The sequence below is a fragment of the Tachypleus tridentatus genome, chromosome 2, assembly GCF_004210375.1.
Source record: "Tachypleus tridentatus isolate NWPU-2018 chromosome 2, ASM421037v1, whole genome shotgun sequence".
Taxonomy (NCBI): domain Eukaryota; kingdom Metazoa; phylum Arthropoda; class Merostomata; order Xiphosura; family Limulidae; genus Tachypleus; species Tachypleus tridentatus.
In genome coordinates, this window is record NC_134826.1 from 119,991,810 (window position 1) to 120,015,458 (window position 23,649).

General features: G+C 28.8%; 2 protein-coding genes across 10 annotated transcripts in view; one reads left to right on the forward strand and one right to left on the reverse strand.

Annotated features, from left to right (window-relative positions):
• Positions 1-12,350, forward strand: part of LOC143244952 (cytosolic phospholipase A2-like) — a 47,493-nt gene extending 35,143 nt beyond the window's left edge. For 3 of the 6 annotated variants that reach the window (XM_076490553.1, XM_076490552.1, XM_076490554.1), the window contains exons 13-18: positions 765-953; positions 1,258-1,339; positions 2,406-2,602; positions 5,967-6,148; positions 8,592-8,784; positions 9,383-12,350. In XM_076490553.1, coding sequence (XP_076346668.1) covers positions 765-953; positions 1,258-1,339; positions 2,406-2,602; positions 5,967-6,148; positions 8,592-8,784; positions 9,383-9,630 — 1,091 coding nt within the window. In that variant the 3' untranslated portion in view covers positions 9,631-12,350. Of the gene's footprint in view, positions 1-764; positions 954-1,257; positions 1,340-2,405; positions 2,603-5,966; positions 6,149-8,588; positions 8,785-9,382 lie in introns of all 6 variants that reach the window. The other 3 variants (XM_076490556.1, XM_076490555.1, XR_013025403.1) reach the window with 2 other exon arrangements.
• Positions 12,351-14,485: 2,135 nt separating this feature from the next.
• The window catches only part of LOC143244951 (uncharacterized), a 65,235-nt gene continuing 56,071 nt past the window's right edge, over positions 14,486-23,649 (reverse strand). For 3 of the 4 annotated variants that reach the window (XM_076490548.1, XM_076490547.1, XM_076490551.1), the window contains 4 exons: positions 20,802-20,955; positions 19,093-19,247; positions 16,315-16,476; positions 14,486-16,041 (listed from right to left, as the gene is read on the reverse strand). In XM_076490548.1, the coding sequence (XP_076346663.1) occupies positions 15,908-16,041; positions 16,315-16,476; positions 19,093-19,247; positions 20,802-20,955 (605 nt within the window). In that variant the 3' untranslated portion in view covers positions 14,486-15,907. The remainder of the gene's footprint in view (positions 16,042-16,314; positions 16,477-19,092; positions 19,248-20,801; positions 20,956-23,649) is intronic. The other variant, XM_076490550.1, reaches the window with a different exon arrangement.

The following is a 23,649-nucleotide window of genomic DNA, read 5'->3' on the forward strand; positions in this document are numbered from 1 at the left end:
GGCTCTCTACTTTTTATTCTCTTTATGGTAGAACAGTTTATAGACATGGCTTATGCAGAATTAGGAAAATATATTGTATAATTAAACCATTTTATTCAGCTTTATGCCCCAGCATCTTAAAATTAGTGTTAGTGATTTCTGAAGAATATAGAGAAATGTTTTATGTACTTTTATCAATCTGTTTGTAGTCAAATGTTTTATGGATGTAGTTTTTGTAAGCTTAGGAAAAGATATTTTGTGCTTTAACCATTCAGTTTATAGTACAAAGATTTATGGTCATGGCTTTTTGTAGGTGTAGGAAAATGTATAATGTAATTTTACAATTTTGCACCTGATTCAGGAGTTTATGAACATGGCTACTTCAATTGAATTCTAATAACATTTGCTCAGAATAAGGTGTAATGAAATATCCTTTTGTTTTTTTATATTGTTTTCATTTTACAAGGGTTTATAGAAGAAAAAATGTAAATTTAATTACAAGAGCTTAGAGAGAGACTTTTTAATGCTATATCCACCATAGAGTATGGAAATCTTAAATTATTTTATGTATTTATCAAGATTTGTCTGTAAGTTTTTGGAATGCTTGTTTTTTATTTTTTAATATTTCCAAGACATTCATTAAATAATACCTCGATGTTACTAAGTGCTCATAAATTTCTCTGTTGTGTTTTTAATAAGTTAGTCATAGTTCAAAGTGTTTAACAGCTGTTTTATGGTGTAAGAACTTTTACAGTGTACAATTTGAAACCATTTTTTTGATACAGGAGTTTGGGGAAGTGCTTTCACCATTCTTTTCAAGCGTCTTATACAGAACAAGACTAGGATTGATAATTTTCTGTCTTCAAAAATCGAAGAAGATACAGTTGATACTACTAACCCAGATCAACAGAATCCAATTCAAATTAAAAACTGTAATGCAGAGGAAGAGGAGGAACAATTGCGGGATTGCCTTGGTATGTTTATAATATTTCTTTGTGTTGGAAACTGATTACATTTAAAATTCTTTAGTCCGGCACATTTTGAATCTTTAAATTCATGTAAATTAATAGATTGCTACCATCTGTTAGAGCTAAGAACAAAACAGAAAACTTGATGTCTTTATCTTTGAATGTATTTTATTCCTGTGCTAGGCCTTACAAGTATTTTTTTATATCTTTGATTTACTGAGTGATTATTTTCTCAGCACTTGGCATGTTAATAGTAAAAACAACCTCTGGAGTGTTGTAATGATGTGACAAAATTCTAAATATTTTGCAGGACAACTTGCTGTAGCTCAAAGTGAAGAAGCAGATGCTGAGGAGTCATCAGACTCTGAGGATGAGATAGATAGGTCTGATGGGTAAGGATTTCTTGTCACTGATGTTTTTCAAAACTTATTTAATTTAGTTAAACTACTATAAGTGTAGAAAGTTAGACTGGACAAAACCTGAATGATGTGTTGACTTCATTCTCTGCAAGCTAATTATTTTACTTTTTATCTACAGTTCATAGTTTTCATACAACAACAGATATTTTGCAGCATTATTACAGACAGTTTGTAAGATAAACAAACTGCATGTTTAAAATGAAACTTGATCTATTTGATTTTCATAGGGTTTCACCTGCTAGCCTTCTTTTGTGGCATGCAATAAGTTAGCAGTTAAAACATTAAGCAAAAAAAAAAGTTTTGTAGAGATATTGGTGAGCATTTTGGACATTCTTATTATCTCTTTCCTTTTGGATGCATATGTAAAATTCAGTTGCAAGACAAACTTTCTTTCCTACATTAAAATAAATAAAAATTGACCACTTCTTGAAATCGTTAATGCTCATATATTAAACACTGGCTAGAACATGTTCAGTAGCTAAAGTATGAAAAATATTTTGTTTACAAGTTTTAATGGTTCAAACAGAAATGGAGGTACTTCACAAGGACAAAACTGTTAAAATGGATATAAGTTAAAATGTATGATATTTTATAAATCTTGAAACACCATGAATAAAAATAGAGATTAAAACATTTTTCACTGAAATTATAAATTTTAGTAAGAGGAAGAAAATTTCAAAGTTGTCAATAATATTTGTTGTTTAAGACAAACTTTTGCCATTGATTCTGACTTTGGAACTAAACGTTATATGGTTACATTATGTGATACACGCATAAGTATCTAAGAAATAAATTGTATATGTAAATGCTTGTATCTTTGCTTTTTGTTAAAGGTATGCTCTGTGTGTTTGTATTTTCTATTCTGTAATGTATAATAACATGTGGAACATTAGTTTGTGAAGTTTGTTTCTTTGTTTTAACACTAGGTCTACATAGAGATTAAATATTGATTCTAATAAAATTGCTGCTATTAGTCAAACGTTTGACTTTTGAAAGGTCTGTAAACAACATAATTAATACATTTATATTGCTTTCACAGTAACAGTGTCACTAAGTCAAAGGAGAAAGATGGATATATGAAAATAGCTTTTAAGCAAATGATTGACTCTGTCTGCAGCAGCTCAGTTTTCAACAACAGACGTGGACGGGCAGGAATGATTCTAAACCCTCTTTTAGGACTAGTCCTCATTCCAATGAGAGACTTCTCTCCCATTTCTCCAATCACACCTAGTGATGGTAACTGAACTTAGAGTATCTTATAGATTATATATCTTGAATCAGCACTTTTAAGTCTTTTGTTTGTAGTTTTAAATGTAGGTCTACGTATGCATTATCAGTTCTTATTTGTAATACTCTGTATTATGTGGTGCAAGAATAAAGTTTAACAAATGTTAAATTCTTTTATTAAGTACACAAGTAAAGTTGTATTCTTTATTTACGTGAATATTAGTTTGTGTACATTTTTGTAGTTCATTTTTATCCATTGGGTGTATGTTTGTCTTAAACTCTATGATAATAACTGTTATTGAAGAAGTAGAATAGCATATATCACATCTCCAGAAACAGGGCTTATGAATGTTCTGCTGAATCTAGTTGTAACACGTTGGTAGTTAATTCTGTATGCTGTAATCAGGGTAATTATATATTTAAAAATGGCTGGTATGGGTAGAGAAAGCACTAATAGAGGCATGAACAATGTTTTGACTTTCTTTGGTCATCGTGAACCTGATGATGACCGAAGAAGGTTGAAACTTTGTTTGCTCCTCTATTAGTGCTTTGTCTACCCATATCAGCTGTTTTTAAATATATAATTTTCTCTACAAGTAGGTTTTTCATCACAAATCAGGGTAATATTTGTCATCTTCACAATTTAAGATTTCTAGATTTGGTTACAGAACTAGCTTCCTGGATGACTTTAACTGAATTACAAATAACAAATAAAAGGTCATGGCATTGGTATAATCCATATAAAAGTATATTTTATTTATGTTTGCAAGTGTACCTTTGTCAATATCAACTAAGTGTAGGTGAAGATTTTTTTGAAAAAATTTCTTTTAGAGTAACATGGCCATAAGATGATGATGTGTTATCTAGTTCAAAATATGCTTGAGTTTTTATTATTCATTTGTAATATTAAATTAGGTCAGAAACCTAAAACTTAATTTTTTCTATACTTGAGGCTTTTGGAAGAATTTTTGATAAAATCCTGCACTGAGTTTACTTCATGCTCATGAACAGAGGTTTGGCCAAATACCCTGTTATTGAGATGTAAAGAAATTATGTTTGTATAGTTATGGTACAGTTTCTTATGGTATTTAAGGTTTTCAACATATTACATTATTTTGATGAAGCTTTAACATTTTATAGTGTGATGTAGTTACATGCAACAACTTCTGTTAACACTTTCTAATTGGAAGCTTGGGAACATATTGCTACTGGAGGTTTTGCATGTCCCCAGATCTCTGTAGTATTCAAATAATTTGCTTGCTGACTGTGCTTTGCAAAATGTGTTGGCTTTTGATCTTGCAAATTAGGCTCTGCTTCCATCAAATACCAAAAAATGATTTTGATGTTTTGCAGTTCATTAGGAAATGATTTACAACTATTTAGAAGTTTCCAAAGTTTTTCCTTTTTTTAACTGTGCAATCTCATGTTAATATCTATGTACTAGTAAACTTAAAGAAGAACAAACTGTATTATTACCTTCAACTGTGTGCTACCATGTAAATACTAATAATATAAAAACAAAAGTCTACTTTACTCTCTTTGTTTTGATTGTTTCTGCATCAGGACTTGTAAGTCATAAATGCAGCAAACTGTATTATATTTTTATTTTAATTGTGTTTTTCTATAAATACTAGTAGCTTACAAGGTGAACTATACTTTTTCTGTTGTAACCTAATAACGTTTCAGTCATAAGAAAAGTAAATTATATTTTATTTATTGAAGTTTAATGTCAATGGCATAAAAACATATTTTGTGGGTATTAGGTTGACACATCTTAGAAACATTGAACTCAATGCTTTGAAGAGAAGCACATGTTTGACAATCTTTCTATTAAATTTGGGTTGGATGTGGCCCAATAGTTAGCATATTGGACTGTTGATCAGAGGGTTAATGGTACATGTTCCATTATAGCATAAACACTGCATTTTGAGCACATGGATGCATTATAAGAAGGACAAGTAAATCCTATTTTTCACTAAGAGTATCCCAATAATTGGTAGTGGGTGGTGTTGACTGTGTGTTTACCATATAATCTGTCACATTAAAAATAGGGACAGCTGGCTTAAATATTAGTGAATAGCTAATACAGACATCTGTTAAAAGTAGTGTTAGCAAAACTGACTCTTAAAAGTATGATGTAGCTTTTCTATACATCTGTACAATTTTCAAAGTTGTTATGCTCTAAAGTAAAATTAATATATAATATAATATATATATATATATAATATAAATGACAAAGTGTGCATGGATTCTCAAATTTCTGCAGTGACAAAGAGGAAATTTGGTTATCCTTAACACTTCACATTTTCAAATAACTTTCTCTACATTTAGTTGTTATGATTCACATGTATAAACAAGTGTTATAAAAGCTGTACAGCTGTGGCATGTCTACATAGAGAGACATTTTATAAGAAACTTGAATGGGACTGATAATTTAAATATGGCTTTTAAGTTATGGATTTCAAGGATTAGAAGGTGGTGATTTGTAAGTTGATATTTACTGTGACATATTCACTTTGATACCGTACTGTGCTTTGGGAATAGTTAGAAATGAATGTATTAAATAGCTTTCCTTATTTGTGTTCAAATGCATTTTTTGAATGGGAATCACCTCAAAAAAGGCAGACATTCAATTTGTGGGACTATCATATAGCTACTCTTAAAAACAGGTTGAGAATTTTTTTTTTTTTTGGGGGGGGGGGTTAGGGTTGGGGGAGTGATTCCACACAATTATCATTACAAATAGTAATTATTTACTGTAAGTGACACTCCTGCTATGTTTCTTTCAGTTGCAGAAAATGCTAATTAGCTCAGTGTCTTTTCACTAGCTTAAACATTCTACATAAGGATACCCACCACAGTCATGAAACTTGAACATCTTTTTCTTCCTTAATTTCAGACATTGGTTGTCAGCAAAGCTCTGAGAATTACTTAACAATCAAAATTTATCAGGATGAGATTCCATTAGTACCATTATCTTTATGCCATCTTCCAATGTACCAAAATGTTTTTCTCCTATGTATTTCAGATTTTGAAAAAAATGTTTATTCCAATTTGCAAAAAATTATTGTACATAGTGAATTCAACTAATTTGAAAAATTTATTCCAGCCAGTGGTTCTGGGATTCCACATATGTGAGTGAGTGGACAATTATTTCTACATAACAAATAACACACTAAATGGGATTTTTTTTTTGCCTCACATTTGTAAGGTGTTAAGAGCTTTACTTATGCATCACCTTTTCTCACTTGCACAAATAAAAATTGTTAAACATTTTAACATTTCAGAGATGAATGTGTTATTTAATAGGTCAGTCATCTTAGAATTTATACATCTATATGCAGCAAATTTATATGATATATTCTTTCATTAGATCAATGGTATAAAGGAATTCACCAGCCTGCCAATACACAAACTAAGTCTCTTTATTTGGTTGATGGAGGCTTGACCTTTAACCTTCCTTTCCCTCTATTGCTGAGACCACCTAGAAATGTAAAAATTATTCTGACCTTTGACTTCAGTGGCCGCCCATCTGATGAAACGCATCCATTTAAGGTAATAGTTTTAAACATATTAGTATTGGATACATGGTTAATGGTTGGGATTGAGTAATAAAGTAAAACCTCTTGTAGTTATCTTTGTACTTTAAAATTGGTCTAAAGCTTCTCTGGAAAATTAGTACTGCAATTTTTAAAATGGTGATGTAACTGATGATAAAGCTAATGCACAAAATTATGTTGTAATTATTTAATTTGTAACATCACTTGAGTTAGTAAAATCTTGTGTTCCATGCATTTTAAAAGCCAGGCTTTCCTTTCTTAATAATTCACTTACATTCTGATCACAGGTTTTTCTAAGCATCATGAACCATTAACCTTTTGTGACAGGCTTAGAATAATATACACAAGTTCATATACACATTTGCATCTGAAGTACTTATACTTTTGGTAAAGATTGCAAATGTTTTGTACACTAAAATCAGATTTTCTTAATGAACTATTTTTACTAAACATTTCTTTGTGAAAATATCAAGTCTGCTTTGTTACTACTCTGAGTGTGAAGTGATTTTCATGTTATGATTAAAAACTATTTTTACTCTTCATTCCAAAAATCTCAAATATTATTTTTGTAGTTTCTAAAACATTCTAAATACATTTCAAACGTTTGTTTTCAGTAATACTTTATATTTTGTCTGTCATTTTTCAACCCTACTAAGGTGGAGCCTGTAAATTTGAATGACCTCGTAACCACCATAAAATAAAAAAAAACAAACTAGGAAATATATATAATATGTGTGTTTTTGTTCTAGAATGACTGCTCAAGAACACAAATATTTTAAATAAATAGCTTAGATCTCATAACATAATATATTTATAATTTTTATTATATTGACTACAGTCCTGACTGGCTAACATTACAGAACTTGCATTGACACAGCATACATGCACTTATGGTGGAGAATCCAATAATATAAATATGGCATTTAGTCTTTACAAAGTGGCTCTGTTTTAGTGGATTAGTAATATTTTATAATATACAGTCACATTTCAATTATTATACATTATATATATATATATAATTATTATTTAAAAATGAGTTATGAAACTTGTTTTTCTTAAAATATAGAATAGTAAATAAAGAAGTAAAGTAAACAGTCATCTCTTCTGGCTACAACCTTTAAACTTAGTTGCTGCTTCATGTAGGTTGCTAATCCTTTTAAAATTTTGCACATGGAAGATATGAAACAAAATATTTGTTTTACATTTTATATATATAGGTGGATAACCAAAAAATAATAAATTACTATATCAGTATCATAGAATTACACTATATTTTATCAGGCTTAGTAACTAAGTTGTATTTAGGTCTTAAAAACAAATATGAAATTTCAAGCAGACTTAAAACACAACCTATCTCCTTAAAATCATGGTTAAGAGTTGTTTAAAGGTTTTTAATAAGTGCAATGTTGTTTAAGTGTTTGTTACTTCATTATTTATCAAAACTATATATTATTGTGTTTTTATAAAAAAATTTGTTTTCTAAGTAACAATTTCTTTGTAGTTTTTTTTATTTGTAATAAGTGTACTGTTATGTATATATTACATTTGTCCAGTTTTTGCCCCTTTCTGACCAGTAATAGTAAAACTCGCATCATAAAAATTTCATAGAGAAATTGAAGTTTCAAAATGGTACAGATACACAATATTTATAATTTAAGTTTTAGAATCTTTGAATTTTAAAGACAGAAACCAAACTACTGAAAGCTATGTCATGTGTACCAAAACATTTTAATTATTCAATGTTAAAAAATTTATTTGGAAATTTAATTTACTTTTTTTTAAATCTAATAACACACATTATTAGACTGATGCATATATTAATGCTTCTGTCACCAAATAAACATAATCTTTTTATTACCAAGTAAGTAACATAATATTATAATTCAGTTCCAGATTTATGGAAATATCTTCACTGCATCACTTTCATAAATTTAGTTTTTCTAGCTTTTATGAAAACTTTTAGTAAAATGTATTTAGGTTGCTAGGATCATGACACACTTATGATACAGCTTGTTACTTGGTTACAACAGTTCTTTTTAAAGTGATGAAAGGGTGAAAGTAGATTTTGAAACAAAGCATTCATAAAGAAAGTCTGTTACAGAATTTTGTGAAACAAATAATGACTGTATACTTACCCTGCTAGAAAAAAAAACATTCCTGTTATATTAAGAATAATTACTACATAAATCATTGCATTGGAGAAATGCATCATCAGTGCAAAGATATTGTGACAGTAGTCATATATACTGGAAATTTTCAAAATATGATGCCATTCTGTACTGAATTTACATTTCAATAACTTAATTCTGTAAATGTTCCTTTTCTGTTTTATTTAGATATAGAATTGCTTTTCCATTTTATAAAGATGTACTTAATTTAATGTATTACTGAATAACTTGAGAATATTTTACTTACTGTGTGTATTTTTACACAAGTAGGAGCTATTAAGATCTGAACAGTGGGCACAGAGGAATGGTCTTTTGTTTCCACCCATTAAAGACCATGTTGAGCAACTGATTAAAGAACCAATAAGAGAATGTTACGTGTTTGAAGATCCAAATAACAGTTATTGTCCTATCATTATTCATTTTCCTTTGGTGAATGTAAACTTTCGAAGATTCAAAAAACCAGGTAAAGTAGTGGTTAAAGAATAAACATTTGTGCCCTTTTTATCATCTCTGAACATAACTGTAATTTATAATGATGTATGTTAATATATCACTGACAACTACCACTGTGTATGGTAAATATTGGTTGAGAAGTTTATTACATAGGATTCTCAAAAATTATTCTTCAGTGGTTTATACTCTTGGTTTGGAGCTGTTTGTGTCATAGAATGTGAGTGCATGGAAAAGAGAGGAATCCATGATGTTTGAAAATTTGGTACATATGTAGATAGTTTGGAAAGGTTTTGATGTTTATAGCTTAAAAAGTTTTAAAAGTTTAAAAATCAAATAATTACGTAATGCATAAATTTGTAGTTATGGAAGTTTTGATCCTAACTTTTCAGTGCTATAGCCTACAAATACGATTCAAGTATTCATGTTATAGAACTTTGCTACTATTACCAAGAATATAAATAAATGAAATTAAGTACACAAAACTAAAATATTAACATTGAATTTGTAATTAAGTCAGTATTCAGTCTTGTTTACAATGTTTTTTGTATACAAAAAAAGCATCTTTTCGTACAAAAACAATTCATTACTTTTACAATGTGTGGTTGCAGGGCTTAAGCGTCAGACAGATGAAGAAAAGAAATTTGCAGACTTTGATATTTTTAATGATCCTAATACACCATATACCATCTACAATTTTTGTTACAAACCACTCCAGTTTGATCGACTCTCTAAACTCATGGAATTCAACCTTCTAAACAATCTTCATATTGTCCGAGATGCTGTTGTAAAAGTAGTAAAAAGACAAAAGCAGTCTCCGAAATTCCAGGTGAAGTCAAAGAATTTGAAAACTATGTGAAAAATTTGATCAAAAATCTGTTTTCATCAGTATTTTAAAAATGACAAAAACTAAATTCTCTTTTCCATATCAGTTTATCAATGACTGTACTTTCTAAGTATACTTCAGAATTGGATATTTTGTTTATAGAATTTCAATTTGTTTTTATATGGTGCATAGAGATTTATTTGTTAAGATATTTATCAATTGTGTAGAAGCTTTTGTATTTTTTGTATGATTGTCAATTTTGTACTTTCATGTTAGTGATTGTTTCTCTCAGGTTTTTTAGTTGCACTGAAGTTTACTGTAGTATTGAATATACTACCTGTTGAATGAAAATGTAAAAGAATTGTTATACATTGCACTTATAGTAATGCAGCTTCTGTTTGAGAAAAATGTTTCTTTAATTCAAGTAAAGTCTACTTCAGCTGTGGCAATTGTTATCCATTTATACACAAGTTAATATTTTTATTATGGTTAAATTATTTTATACGGACAATTTTTAGGTAATTTTGAATACACTAAGGAAAACACTTAAGGAGTGTTTTTACTGAGTTGCTGCTGGTTTATATGAATAAGATCAAATCATGGAGTTACTGCTTGTTGTTGAATAGATATCAGTCCTGAATTTTTCATTTATTAAGATTGTATTTATATATATTTACTGACTGACTTCATGCATGTTGTTAATATTCAAAACTTCATTTAAGTTAAAAACTTTGCAGTTAAACACTTTTCTATAAAACATTTTCCCTAAAACAACTCATCTGGAGAATCATGTTTTCAATTGGTCTTATTATCAATCAGTCACTCTTGTGTCTTTTACTTTTGTTTTATTTTAAATATACACAAATTTTGCTACTTGTATAATCTGTATTTGTAATTCTCTTATCAGTTCATAATGTTTATATTAATGAGATTTTTAACAATACAACTTATAAATTAGCTTGTGTATTTACATAAGCCTTCTACCAAAGATTATTAACAAAAAACCATCAATAATCAAACATTTATTTTGTTAAACATTTTTATCTGAAAATGCTGTAAAATTATTTGTACAAGTAAAACAAGGTATTTTATTGATTTATAGATTGTAGTATACATATCTAAAACATCTAAACCTACTTTATAACCTGTTTTCAAGGATTCAGACATCATTATGTTTATCAACTGCTTTTTATAAGTATAAAAGCAAGTGATATATTTTGAGTGTTGTATAACTGATCAGTTATAATGGTCCTGTGGCAGTTAAGTCTGAGGTTATTCTAGTTTTTATTTTCCAATAAACTTTTGTTTTGAACATCACAAGATGTCTAATTGAACACAGCCTGTATTGTGTACAAAATGTATACACAGTCATCATGCGGGTAAGTTTTGTTGTATAACAATGTATACAGTAGGTGCTATTGTTTGACTGGTTTAAATGTAAAATAAGTATTATGAAACAAAGTTGTATTGTCTGTATGTCTGTATTTAAGAAAAATATAATGTAAACTGACATATGTACGCACTTACGATCATCATTGAAAATTAATCCTGTTTCAAAGGATGACATACACCTGGTATTTTCAAGTTAAGTGATTTCCTGAACAAATAATTTATGTAGTTCTGCAAGGTAAGTTACATAATAATTCTGAACTGCTCTTAAACAGTATGATAAAGAAAGAAACTGAATCCCAGTGCATATATGCACAATGAAACAATCTTTATTAAAACCTGCAAAAATAATCAGTTTGTCTTTAGGAAAAAGAATAGTGTCTTTATTATACATTTCTCTCTTTAAATTCTCTTAAGAATCTGAGAGTTAGTTAATGTTACAGGATAAAATCCAAGAAAATATCACTACCCCAAAAAGGACTTAACCTGCACTTAACAAAATGACAGCTTAGGCTTAAGAGAGAGCTTCAAGATCAAAGTATTATGTATGAAATTGTATAAAACTGCCAATCTTAAGACTTTAATGCTATCTATGTCACTGTTGGTCAGTCTTATTGAAGTAGAACTTGGCCTCCCATTGGAAACTGTAGCTTTAAAACTATCTTTCACCATTGGCATATCAAGTGTTAGTTCCTAGAGAGTGGTAAAGAACAAATTTAGCTAGACTGAATTTAGTAACATTTTTGACCATGTGTTAAAAACTGCACGTGTACCTAATACACGAAAAAGTTTGATAAATTCCACATTAAAATAAGAAAGCAGAAAATGCAAGATATGTCTGTCTATCACAGATATTTAGAAAGTGCAACCAATATGAAAAATTAATGTCTTATTTCATTCTTTTAAAACTCAGAATAAAATTAGATATTTAATGTAATGAAATCTATTTTTAGTGAGAAAAATGTTTCAAATTTTAACTAGTTGCTTCAACTTGAAACCTTTCAGTTTTGAACATTTATAATTGAGAAATAATTTAAATTTTAAGTTTTTAAACACAATTTAGTAAAATACAAATTCTTCTTCTATTTAAAAATCTTTTGGAAAAGCTTAGTAAACTTTATGCTTGAAATTGAATAAATGTCACTGCTCTCAGATTTTCACATCTTCTGCAAACTAAAACTCAAGTGTTACTTTTGAAATGGTCAAAGATAAATTAATTGAGAGGCAACTTTTTGGAAGAGCTCAAGGTTAAATTGAAATAAAATCTATTATGTTCTTAACATTACACCATGTAGCTAATAGCTCTTTCTCTTAAGTATCTGGTAAAAAAAAAGCCTTTAATAAAATGTATTTTGAATACAATATACATTATCAAAGTTTATTTTTTTTGATGTTGAATAAAGTTTAACTTTGTGAGTCACTTCAAATCCAGCAAAACATTATTACTTTAATGAAATGACCTTTGATCTACAACCCTATGTGATGTCTTCCACCACCTCATCTGATTAATCATAGCTTTTATGCTTACGAAATCACTTTGCCTTCTAATTTAGGATGACATCTATACAAAACACAATAGCTCTTAATACAACTGCTAATAGCCACATAACTGGTTATACTTGATATGTGTAAGTGATGACTGTAGAACTTTTTCAACATTATGGGAGCTGTTATACAGATTTATTGTACATCATGCCATTAAAGAAGTGGGTTCAGTTCTACCTCATCTTAACAATACAAAATTTTAATAAGTTTCTTTAAAAAACTTCTTTTCCCTTGTTACATGCAGGAGATTTAATCTCCATAACATATATACAGCTAAATGCTGGTATAGTATTCTTATGTTTAGTATGGACCAAGGGTGCAGCCACATAACCACTCGAATGTGAGAAGTTCATGGATCTAGTATTTGGAAGGATAAATGCAGTGAATTTTTGCTGATAGAATAAAAGAGCCCAGACATGACAAAGATAAAAAAAAAAATGGCACCAATAGTCAAGGCTATTCTACTGTGGTAATACAAGATGAAAGAAGCAAGCTTATCAGAGGCAAATCTAATTAAAACAGTAGGTTGATCCAGGTTCTCTTTATAGCTGACTAATCACAAAAAATGGATTAATAGTATCCAGAGAAATCACTGCTCACTGTTGCAGTTGTTCTACATTCACAGGATGTACAGAAATCAATACAACTACTCCATATCTATTTACTAGACAGCTTCTTTTGCTAACTCCTGATAAAAATAAAACAAATCTTGTCCATATTATAAGAGTAAGCTATAGCACATCACATGGGAAACAAAAAAAACTGCTAGACTGCACACATCCTTTGAAAATGAAAATAGACAACCAGCTTTTCTTCAAAGAGTTGGATAAAACTGTTTCAGAAACACAGAATTAGATATCCCATTTGCAACAACACCCCCTTTGAAATATATATCTTCGCTTTCCTCTAGTTAACACGAGTATATTTGGAAGATAAAAAAGGTGTTGATACAACAAATTTCACACGTGAACCAATTTTAAAAATGTTTACATCATAATGAAACAGTTTCACACTGAAAAATCTACTCGAGCAGCATTATGTGTACTAGTGTAACACACAATGTGGTTCATTTTACGAACTCATAAAAAGCATCTTGTTTAAGTAAGTAAAGCAAGTAGAAAATTCTTTTATGGTGTGAAGTTTATATTGATGAGAAACATAGACACTCGGTATAGGTTATACATGAACATTGGTTGTGAAAAATGTCAGCTGTATAACAGAATATAATATCTGTAATTTATCTTCTTTTCTTTTAACTAGAAGTTAACAAAGCACTGATGATCCTTTTCATTAAACTAAAGATAAGGAGTCCTACTCTGTTACAAACCAAGAATGTTGTTTTTCTTTCAAATTTTTACATCTTTATCCCAGAAAAGAATTAATTCAGCTTCTATTATAACTATGTGAATATGGTATTGTTGTAATAATACACCTGTTAATTTTGAAAATCCATAAAGTAACTGCTCATACAAAACTAAATGATGTATTCAACCTCCAGTTATACTTGTAATAAAATCAAATATATTTAAAGTTATTTTGACCAATTATTTTGCTTTTTCATAAAGAAGGAAAATGTTTTTATAACTCACATTTCTTTATCACTTCTCTACAAATACAAAATGATAAAAAAAGGGTATGAAGTTAAATTATAAAGACTGAATATTTCACAAGAACAACAACTGAAATTGTGTTTGTAGTGATGTCCATCACAGTAATTACATAATGATTATATATATGTGGTTTATTTCTTCTGAGTTAACCTTTAATTTGCATATTCTTATTGATTCAGATCACCTATCTGCAACAAGATCACAGCTGACTAAATGAATCAGTTTATCAATTAAAAGTAGTTAAGTATCTTACTACACTAAACATTAAATTGTGAGGCAGTGCATTAAAAAAACAACAACTTCATATTATATCTAGAAAGCTTCTGGAAATAATGAGAGAAATATTTGAAATGTTAATTTTATTTTGTTTATTTTTAAATAAAAAAGATAAATAAGGACACATGATTTAAAATAATCATAGATACAATAAATAAGTTTAAACCAAACAGTTACAGGCCACATTAAGTTTTCTTTTTTGTCTAAAAGAATATTCTGATTGATGTCTGTCAACTTTACTCAAACACACTGTTCCTTCTAAAAGAGTGTGATTAATAACAAGATAACAACAGAACACCACATGTCTATATAATTCAATAATGAAATTATAAATGCATCATACAATGACAAGCATTAAGGGTTGAAACTACATTTAGGTGTACAAAATATACAAATTTCAATATTTACTTAAACTATAAATGGTACCAGAAGGTTAAACACACAACCATTAAGTGAATCTCACATAGCAAATGTTAATGGTAACAGTTTAATTGCAGCATAGTTTATCCTATTTTAATAAGATATTTTATTCTCATGACATTTTAAAAGAACATAAAAATAAAAGAAAAAACCCTTCTAAAACGTCAGTTTTAGCAGCAAATATTTTCTATATCTTTACATGTAATAAAACTTAAAGTATGAATGCAAAATCACCATAACATATATTTTTGGCTATAATGAAGATTTTGAATTTTTTTTTAAATGAAATACCATTAGTGTTTGCACACATTTAATTTTTTTTACATGTGAAAAAACAACAACAAATCAATATTATAAAATTAAATGATACTGGATAACACACAAATATGCTAAGCTGAAACAAGTAGTTACAGAAATATTTTTGGTTACATCTTTACCTTTTACATAATTATAGTCACAGAAAAAAGTACGAATTCTTACAGCAATAGATAACTTTGTATATGTAATATACATACCCAAGACAATGTAAAGGTTAGTTGCTATAAACAGTATTTTAAATTTCCAATTTTATTCTATGTATGCTAAAAGTATAAAGAAACAGAATGAAAAAAAATTTTATTGTAAACATCATCATGTGTATTAAAAATGGTAAAAATTAAATTTTGTTCAATTCTGGTTGGCTTTTATAAAATGAAGAAAATTTGTTCCTTCAAAGCCCCACAGAAACTTTGATGTGATATTCTCTTGGCTATAGTTTACACTCTTTGTATATCCAAAACTAGGACTACATATAAAAGATAAAAAAATGCACAAGTGCATCACACGGCACTCAAACAATAATTGCAGCTTTAGCAATAACTCTTGGACATGATGATACAGATTTTAGTTGAATAAGCATATATCCTCATAAGTAATCAATATGATATTATCAGAAAGCTCCAAATAATATAAAAAAAAATCCATGGCATGGGGCATACGTATCAATATTTGAAGCAGTACTGAAGTGTAAAAATTAAAGTTTAAATATATATTCTCTACTAATCAATACTAAGCACAGCATAACCTTCTTACTATTCTTCTGCAATTGGAAAAGGAGCATACTGAACTTCAGTGGAGCGTTTTTTCAGTTTAAATACAAGTATGGTAAGACACACACCACAAATGAAAGCTGCAGGGACTCCGAGCCCAATGGCAATAAAATGACCTGAGCAAAGAATGAAAGAAAGAAAAAAAAAGAGAAACATATAATTATGTGCAAATAACACATTTCAATCTTCTTACTATCACCAACTGCTTTAAGCTACATATGCAAAGATCAGAAAAAAGGCATTAGATATTTCCTACACTGCATTTCTACCACTTTTCTATTCTTTTCTTGTAATCACTGGTAAAAAACACTTAGAAATTAGCATATAGAAGAAAAACTGAAGTTCCTTGTAAGTTAAAGATTTAATTTTATTTTATGTGAGATCCTTACCTCCACTTGTTTGTGTTTCAGGATGTTCAGTGGGTCTGGGTGTAGGACATGTTTTATTACAATTTTTTTCATCAGAATAATCCCCACAGTTATTAAATCCATCACACACCCATTCTGGGTGCATGCAAATCTTGTTGTCACACTGCATCTCTGGCCCACATGCTATAAAAAAGTTGATAATTTCTGTTAAAAACACTTCAAAAGCAGATGCAGAATGTGTGTTAAAATATGTTTAAAAATTATTTTACAATGCATAATGCTTTTTTCCCCCTGGCAATTTTAACTTACTATACCAATACTTTATAAATGACTAAGGAAACCTGAAGGCACAAAAATAAATAAAAAACAGTAACAAGAAATCCTATTGCCTTGATGAAGAGAGATCTACCTAATGAGCTTAGCATGATCAGGTGGTGAAGTTGCTTTACTCGTAATTTGAGGATCACAGGTTCAAATCCCTGTTCCACCAACCATGCTTGCCCTTTCAGTCACAGTGTCATTATAATGTGATGGTCAATTCAACTATCCGCTAGTAAAAGAGTAGCTTAAGAGTTGATGGTAGGTAGTGAAGACTAGCTGCCTTCTCTCTAGTCTTTCACTGCTAAATTAGGGACAGCTAGCACAAATAGACTTCATGTTGTTCTACATTAAATTGAAAACAAACAAACATCTATCTTTTGAAAGTACTGGGATTAAAGAATTTCTTATTTTTGTCTTTAGTATGTTGTATGCAGTATTAACATCAACAGGTTTTTCACTGCTATGTATAAGAATAGCTTATCTTAATCTGATCTTACAATTTTGAAAAGGTTTATACAAAAAACAGTTGTTTAACCTATCAGAGATATTTATTATAATTACTAATTCAGATCATTAGTATAAATGAGAAAAAAACAAAAACAGGAGATCCAGCTTAAAGTGCCTTCTGACATATTAAAAAAAAAGTTTTGTATTCAAAGAAGTTCTTCTCTCATAAGCTAGTGAACTATGTTCATTTTTTGAATCAACAATCATGTGCTATATTAACTACTACCCATAAAACTTCAACAGTTATCAAAATCAATAATAAGTTATATTATTCTAATCCGTTTTAAATCTCTGAAGTTTCAATATTGACAAACTGAAATCACTACAGATTGTTAACTGTTTATCTTCAAAAATGATGCACAGAGGTTGCTAAGAAACAATAATACTGATAAGATAATTAAAACCTATTGCATATGAAGTTTCAATGCTTATATTTTAATATAATTATGAAATTATCATTTGTATATCTTTAATACTAAAGCCTGAAACTATATAGGCCATTGTACATAAACATGCTGAAGCCAGGATGTTTAATGTCAGGTTTCAAAATGAACCAATATACTTATGAGAACCAGAGGTCATTGCAAACATCTTGACAATGAGATACTGAAGACCTATTGTTACAGGTAAGGTTTTAAAAAGAGCCAATAACAGACTGTTAAACACAATGCCTCAATATTATAGAAAAACATGCAAGTTAATTACTGATTTCCTGCACATGTATGGATTATTTTATAATGGAAATCATGCAATATGTTTGTATCTATTATCTGTCACACTGATCAGGATGGTAAAATGCTTCCAAAATTTAATTGGTGGCTGAGAAATATATTGTACTCTTAGAGCAAGTTTATTAAATCTTGTAAGGATAAAGAATTAAAGTGAAAACATTTACACAGAACAGCAGTTATAATAATAAAAGCCATAAAAACTTTGCCATAAGCTAATACAGAGCAAGTTCTCATCTTCAAACTAATAACTGTGATCATAAGAAAGAAACTTTCAACATTAAAAATGCCACTAAGATGATGCTTGGCATACCTTCTAATACTCTTATTTATTATTTTGCTAAGAATTTAAAACTGCTAAAGGCTCATAAGACAAAAGTGTATAGGCTCCATCCACACATTGAGATCAAAGGCTGATTTCATAAGAAAGTTGTTTGGAAGAAGAAGAAGAAAAAAAGAATGACAGATATTTCATTTGACTATATATATATATACAACACACACACACACACATATCCATCATGTACCCTAATGGACAAATGATGTTTTTTTTAATATACAAGAGGAAAGAAAAAAAACAATAAGTTTTTTTTTTGTTAAATAATGAAGTAATCTAGGCTGTAAGAAGCAACATTTTAATACTAATATGCTGATACAACCACAGGTTGTTTTCAGCAATTTTTACACAGACATTCAGAAATCAGAAAGATATTAATAAGAACTTTGCAGGTCTTCCACACTCATTGTGAGTCTCTTTGAACTCAAATATTACCAAACACATTTATCAGTAAAATATTTAAAATATACAACTGGAATGACTGATACCTATAGTATTTCAGTAAGATCTTTTAACATTTTTTTTTTAAACTAATCAAAATATTAAAAATAAATATCAAAACAAACCTTGTTTCAAATTTTACACTAAAGGTTTGAACTCCATATATTTATATTATTTTTACATATATGACATTTTACAATTTTAACTATAATTCTGAAATGTGGTGTAAGGACTTATCCATATCTCACTCATGGAATTGCTAATTTTACAAGCCTTTATAAAGTAAGTTATTTGAAATATTATATGTTATGATGCCAAACATCCATTGTTACACATTGTCTAATTTGTGTTTAATATATCTACTTTATACATTATAATACTGTATAAGTAAGCAATAACTATATCCCTCTGCAGATTTGTACATGTATTTTCAGTAATAATATTTTTATTTATTAAAAAACTTACCAAATGTTTTATAGGTGATAGTGATTTTCTCTCTATTGTAAGAAGTTGGATGATAGAGTATTACAAGCTCATTAGTTCTGCTCCAGATATCTGACCCTGAGAGGTTTGTGAATGGTTGATCTCGCATTGAACCCCCATCATATATTAATATACTACTGTTAAAATATATATATATATATATAAATATAGATACCATATTTTGAGATATAGAAGTTAATCACAATAATAAAAATTTCTGTTTACCAAGTATGATAGAAAATTACATATTTAAGTATTTCACTTTGATGGACCTTGAATATGATTTCTGCAAAAAATAGTTAATACAGGCTACCAACTCAAACAGTATATAGATTTAAAAATGAAAAAAATACACGAATAATTATGGATCATTCACGCAAAATAATTTATGTGACATACACTTTTTATACACTTACCAAATGAATAACTACACCCAGGCTAAGTCCCAACACAGTTCTGAAATGTGATGTAAGGAATTCTTCATACCTCACTCATGGAATTGTTAATTTTACATGCCTTTTTAAAGCAATACAGTTATTTGTAACAGTATACAGTGCCAAACATTATCTACTGTTCTGCATCATCTAATTTGTTTACTACATCTATTTTATACATTATAATACTGTATAAGTTGGCAAAATTTCTTTCCATTGTAGATTTGTACATACACCTTCAATAATAATATTTTTATTTCTTAAACAATATGCATTTATAATACCTAAAAGCCATCTGACATTTATTTGCCCAACTTGCCTTTTGTTACGTAGTGGCACCATTCTTAGAGCCAGTAACATCCAAGACATTAATGTCTTCAGCAAATTTAATAATTTAATGACTATTTCATTCTTTAATTTATATCACTTATGTAAATTAAAAACAGCAAGGGTCCCATTACCAAGCCTTAAGGTACCCCACTTCCAACATTAATCAAGTTTGACTGAATTCCATTTATAATAGCCCTCTGCTTTCTTCCATACAGTCAGTTTTCAATCCTATTAGCCAACCTATTTCACATATCCTCAGATATGAAATTTTAACATGCCTTTTATGTGGCTCCTTGTTAATTGTTTTCTTAAAATCCAAATACACCATATCCTCATCTACATAAGTAGTAGCCTCTTCAAAGAATGTCAAATAATTAGTAATGCAAAGTTTTCCCCTAGTGAAACAAAGTTATTTAACAAAATTTTAAGCTTTGTAAAATTACTTTGCAAAGAATCTTTTATCAGATTTTCAACAACTTTTCCCATCACTGAAGTATCACTAACAGAATTAGAACTATATTTACCAGAATAATCTTTATCACTTCCCTTGAGAAAATGAGCAACATTAGCTACCTTCCAATAATATGAAATATGGAATGGTTTTAAATGCCTAGCTGGAAAATCATTGAGACTTTTAAGCTTATATAAAACAAAAATGATAAAAATAAACTTAAATGCAGGCACGTTTTTCAACTTTCAGATTTTACAGTCACATGTGGCTTTATTCAGAAATAATGGTTTACTTTATATTGATGAAGATTAATTTATGTACATAAATTAACATAAAATACATAAAACTGCTTTGTCTCTCAATTGCTAGAACAAAGTTTAGCTAGGACTTAAAAATAAACAAGTAAATTTCAGTAACATAGTTAATATGACACAGTACCAACCAAAGTTTTGGATAAACAACTTTCAACAACAAACCTGTTTTCATCAAACTCATCTGGTGTTAGAGAAAATATTATAATGTTTACTGAATCACTACTAGTAGGGGGTACTTTGATTATCCAGATGCAAAAATTGGAATCACTTGGAGTTTCAATTTTTCCAGATTCATCTGTATACAGTTCACCACAATCTGAAATAGAAAAAAAACAACAAATCATGGTTAAAAGACCAAAGAAAAAACAAACAAATGTGAATAATAAATTAATAATAAGACCATTATAATACAAACTCTCTATTATGTTTAACTTTTATGCATTAATCAAAATAAAAGGAACATCTGGATATACTGCACACAAATAAATAAATAATATGTACACACACACACACACACACACAACTGTATCAACTGCACCAATATTAACCACTTACCAGCAAAGAACTGATAACTTAAAACTGATTTATGACAATGAAACATTGGTAGCATTGTCTTTACAAAATATCTTGTTGCTCCATTTATACCAAATTACTGGAGGTAATTTGAATCAAACTATTTTACTTTAAAATCAACTCAGCCAAAACCATTGGAACCAACTTATCTATTAATTTATTTTAAAGCCAGCTTAGTTAGTCCACACCATTGAAAACAGTGCAACTAGTTTTTTTATAACACCAATTTAATTAGCCCAATCCATTGGAAGCAGTGAATCTAACTAGTTTTCTTTTGAACTAACTCAATTAGCCCAAATTTCTAAAGTAGTTAACTCAGCTAGTTTCTTTTAAAACTAATTCATTTAACCTAAACTAATGGAAGTAATGAATCCCTGTTATTTTCTTCATAACCAGCTGGACACAAAAGTTGGTTAAATGTAACAGTGAGATTTGTCTATTTGTATATTTTTATTTGATTTTACAATGTTTTACAAATTTACATCTTTTATTAATTTCATATGATTCATGGAACTGCTCATACATATTGAAGAGTTAATAACATAGAATATCCGTGCCACACATCTTAAAGTGTCAACAAATTCAAAATGTTTTGTCATCAAGCACTGGAGGTCAGGTGAGCTATGTGTACATTGACAAAGCAGTTCAACAGGGTATAATAATTTTGTAAGGCATAAACTATTACTTGAGAAAAGCTGCCTAAGTCATTTTATAAAATTAATTTTCTAAAAGTATGATATTTAGTTGCATACAATAAGTAGGTTGAAAAATGTCAATCCAATCAAATTGTTGAAAACAATGCATAAAGGAATTCTATATTTTACATTGTTCAAGTTGTAAGTTTACATTCTGATAAATATACTCCAATGAAATGATTAAATATTTTTCTAAATATATACACAAATGCAGACTGTTCTGCATCAAAATGAAACTAAGCTGTGATAGATTAATTTATCTCAGTCAAATATGAGGCCCAATTTTTACAATGTCACATTCAGATAATAATATAAACACATTTAAAACTTTTATTATTCATGTTGGTACTTTTTTTTAATTTTAAATAAAACATGAAGTCTATAATAACAGATTGTTTAATATTTACACAATGGTAAAGAAAATATAAAAAAAACGTTATATGAACCAACTTAAAAAGTAGTAGTTAGTTAATTTTTACATTTCCTACTGTGCAGGAACAAAGAAAAATTGACTAAAAGTAAAAAAATAAATTAAGATTTTCATACACATTTTGGAAGAATATCCATTGCTTCATAATATAATAAATATAGCAGTTTAACAATTAAAATGTTGACATGTTCCTTTATTACATTCCCCTAAGCAATAAAACACCTGTCTCTGCAGCTTTGTTTAAAAAAACAAAGACACTAGTGATATAATAAAAAATCATCTTGATAAAAGTAACAAACTACAAAAAAAGGAAATTTGTTCAGACAACTTATTTATATATTTTGTTGTGGTAAATTTGACCAATTACTATCATTCAAACATGTAAAACCAACTGTGAAAGATACAGCATTCAAGATTCTCAAAACTTATCATTGCCATATAACTATTTTACTATGTCCTAGTAATAAAAAAATTTTACTTGGTAAATTAGTACTGGATAATGAATATTATTGTTAAAAATGTACAGATTCTTAACATCATAAAAATATTCAAAACACAAAATACACTTGTTCAAGAAACATTTGTCTAAAATCTTAACTGGAGCCCTTAAACAAATTTAACAAGAAGCCATTAGTGTTTTTATGCACAAATGTAGTGTATTAAGATTGTTTCAAAATATTTTAGAAATAGGACCTATTATTAGAAATATTTTTATTTCTTAAACACTTTGCATTTATAATGCCTAAAAGCCATCTGGCATTAATTTGCCCAACTCACCACATAATTAAAACCCTTTTGCTATACAGTGGGCAACCTTTCTTGCAGCCAGTAACATCCAAAACATTAATGTTATCAGCAAATTTAATAATTTGATGATATTTTTTTTGCCATTTATATCACTAATGTAAATAAAAACAATACCAGGCCCTAAGGTACCCCACTCGCAATATTAACCAAGTTTGACTGGAATTCAAAATTTAAGGGATCTGTTCAATAGGAAAAGGTTGAATGTGATGTTTCCTTCTCTTTATTGGCTCAATAATAAGTAAACTCTGTGAAAAAAATGCAAGTATTATTTAACTTTACAGGATCTACAGAAACTAAGTAGTATGTACACAGATGCAAGAAGAATTTTCTAATATTCAAGGTATCTGTAACGGTAAAAACCTCTTACACAACTTTTTACAATGCCCAACTAATATGAAATTTTTGCTTATTAAATTAGTACTCGATAACAAGTGTTGTCCTCTATATGCAAAAACACTTTTCTGTGAATGCCACAAGCATTGAAATTCCCACCTGTTTTAAATTT